Genomic DNA, 2,331 nt, shown 5'->3' with positions numbered 1-2,331 from the left:
ATATATATATATATATATATATATAAATATATATATATATGCCTGCATATACATAATAAAGCAGTATCTATTTTTATATTTACAGGCGAAAGATTTTTCATTATTAAAAGATGAAAACCGGGTATTTGTGTTCATAGATCCAGTAAGTTTTTATTGTGTTTTGAATTTTCATAAAAATCCAACTTAACTTTCTACAATTGTTTGCGGTTAGTTGCTATCTCCTTCTATGCAGTCACAATCAGGATATTAACTTAACTGGGAAGTTGTTCGGTGGCATCCTTACTCTCACGCATTGCAGCTACGATTATATTAGTATAGACTTAAAACTAGACATATCTACACGCTGAAGGTCTTTCTGTCTTGGGATATAGTCTTACCAAGATATGTTTGCTATAGATCGTAACTGAGACAATCGACTCAGTGTGTAAGGAGCAAAATCAACAGATAAACAATAGAGTTGCTGTGCATCCTGCCGACAGTTTTATTCTACGTTGCTTCCTCACTGTTTCCTGGTGGATCTTAGTCAAGATGTTGTTTAGCACAGAAACAGCACAAACAGAGTTGGAGCGAGCACACAGCCTTGTTTTACTCTATGGGTAACCGGAAGGGGGCCGACCACGTGGCAAACATACCTTCGAAAGCCTCCATAAAGTCCGTGTGCGTGAGTGTGTGTGCCTGTGTGTGTGCATATGAAAAGTGGAACGCATTTTTCTCTGGGCATTTTTTTACCCTAAGTCAAATCTGAGGAAAGTTTAGCTATACATTAATTAAATAGGTGCGTACCACTCGCCACAACAGGGGAGAGAAACATTATATGATTTAAAAAGTATTTCCTAAGATGAGAATACTGAGTTTTCATCATTCTATGAACGTATGGAGCTGCTTCAGTACTCAAACTACTACCAGACTCTCCAGTCATCTTTGTTGGCCTTGTAATTTGTTTTGATTACAGTTAGTATGTAATCGCTAGAGTAAATCTGCCAATACTATGTTATATTCATCTCTAATTTATCCGCACAAACCATTGGATATCATACTTCTCTGCGGTGGATTCCATGGATGGATTCTTAACATTTTCAAAGGAAAGGTAATGGAAATTTATGTCATTCATGTCTTTTCAAAGACATATTAGCAAATAATTATTTACATTGCAGAGAAAATGTGAGTTCAAGCATTTACCATGCACATTTATGGTGTAAATGTAGATAAATGACTTTAATAACGCAAAAGAAACATGTCCATAAATTACTTGTAAACAAAATATTTATTTATCGAATTAATATTGCATTTTCTCCTTTATAAGTTTTCTTTTCTGTTATCATTTTGTTTATTTAGACATCTTCTTTTGAACCTCTATCAGGAAATAATTACTTCAAAATGAAATTGTACGCAGTAAAATGTAAGTTATTCACTTTTCGGTACATCAAAATGGACAGCTTCGATATGCACCCCCAGAACGCCGTAGCAAAGGATGTAGCGGAAATTACTAGAAGAGCTCTTCTTACTTATGCACCCCACCACAAAGGAAATTTTAATACAGCTGAGTTTATGCAAAAGTTAAAATCAGTAAGTAAAATTAACCAAAATGTAATTTGATTTAACAGCTTTCTAGTGAATACGTTTTAGCAAAATAATTTCTCTTCTATGAGACAACAGAAGCTTGTAGCTCTTAATCACTGAAAATTCAAATATTCTTATCAATTACTGGGATTTTAATCATTTAGTAACATAAGGTAACTATGGTGATTTAATTCATATTAATCTACTTTTTCCCTTTGAAATCAAAACTAAACAATATACTTATTCTCTCAGCAAAGTTACATGAAAGATCATTTTGTGGCTGCACCGCGGAAATATTTGTCCGTTGACACACTAATATCAAAAAGGGGTAAAAAGAGGCAATGTCGGCAGCTATACGATTGTTGCCATCAGCGTTTTTCACACAATGCCCCTTACATAAACAAGAGCTTCAGAGCTCATAGTTTCATAGCAGTAAATTTACCTACTACTATCGTAACACTCCCGCATTATTTCTTCTTCTTCTTCTTCTTCTTCTTCTTCTTCTTCTTCTTCTTCTCTGCCAAGAATTCACAACGACCCCGAATCCACAAGAGTAAACAAGAAAGACAGGGACAGGCAGAAACAAGGAAAATGACCCTTGTATTTGAATATTATGCAAATATTCTTTTAAAATACTTTTCATTTAATTTTTCCAAAATTTAATTATTTTCCATACTTACAGTTGAAAAAGTCTCAATGACCGAAACCGGTACTCAAATGATTTTTATAAAGTTATTTTAACATTTTCTACCTTGACTTTTTTCCATATAT

General features: G+C 33.8%; 1 protein-coding gene across 1 annotated transcript in view; it reads left to right on the top strand.

The window, feature by feature from the left end:
* The window catches only part of LOC106873400 (glutamate receptor ionotropic, kainate 2), a 53,519-nt gene that overhangs the window by 42,560 nt on the left and 8,628 nt on the right, over positions 1 to 2,331 (top strand). The window contains exons 5-6 of the mRNA XM_014920749.2: positions 86 to 142; positions 1,336 to 1,566. Coding sequence (XP_014776235.1) covers positions 86 to 142; positions 1,336 to 1,566 — 288 coding nt within the window. The remainder of the gene's footprint in view (positions 1 to 85; positions 143 to 1,335; positions 1,567 to 2,331) is intronic.

The sequence above is a fragment of the Octopus bimaculoides genome, chromosome 6 (assembly GCF_001194135.2).
Source record: "Octopus bimaculoides isolate UCB-OBI-ISO-001 chromosome 6, ASM119413v2, whole genome shotgun sequence".
NCBI lineage: Eukaryota > Metazoa > Mollusca > Cephalopoda > Octopoda > Octopodidae > Octopus > Octopus bimaculoides.
This window is presented reverse-complemented; position numbering and strand designations above follow the sequence as displayed.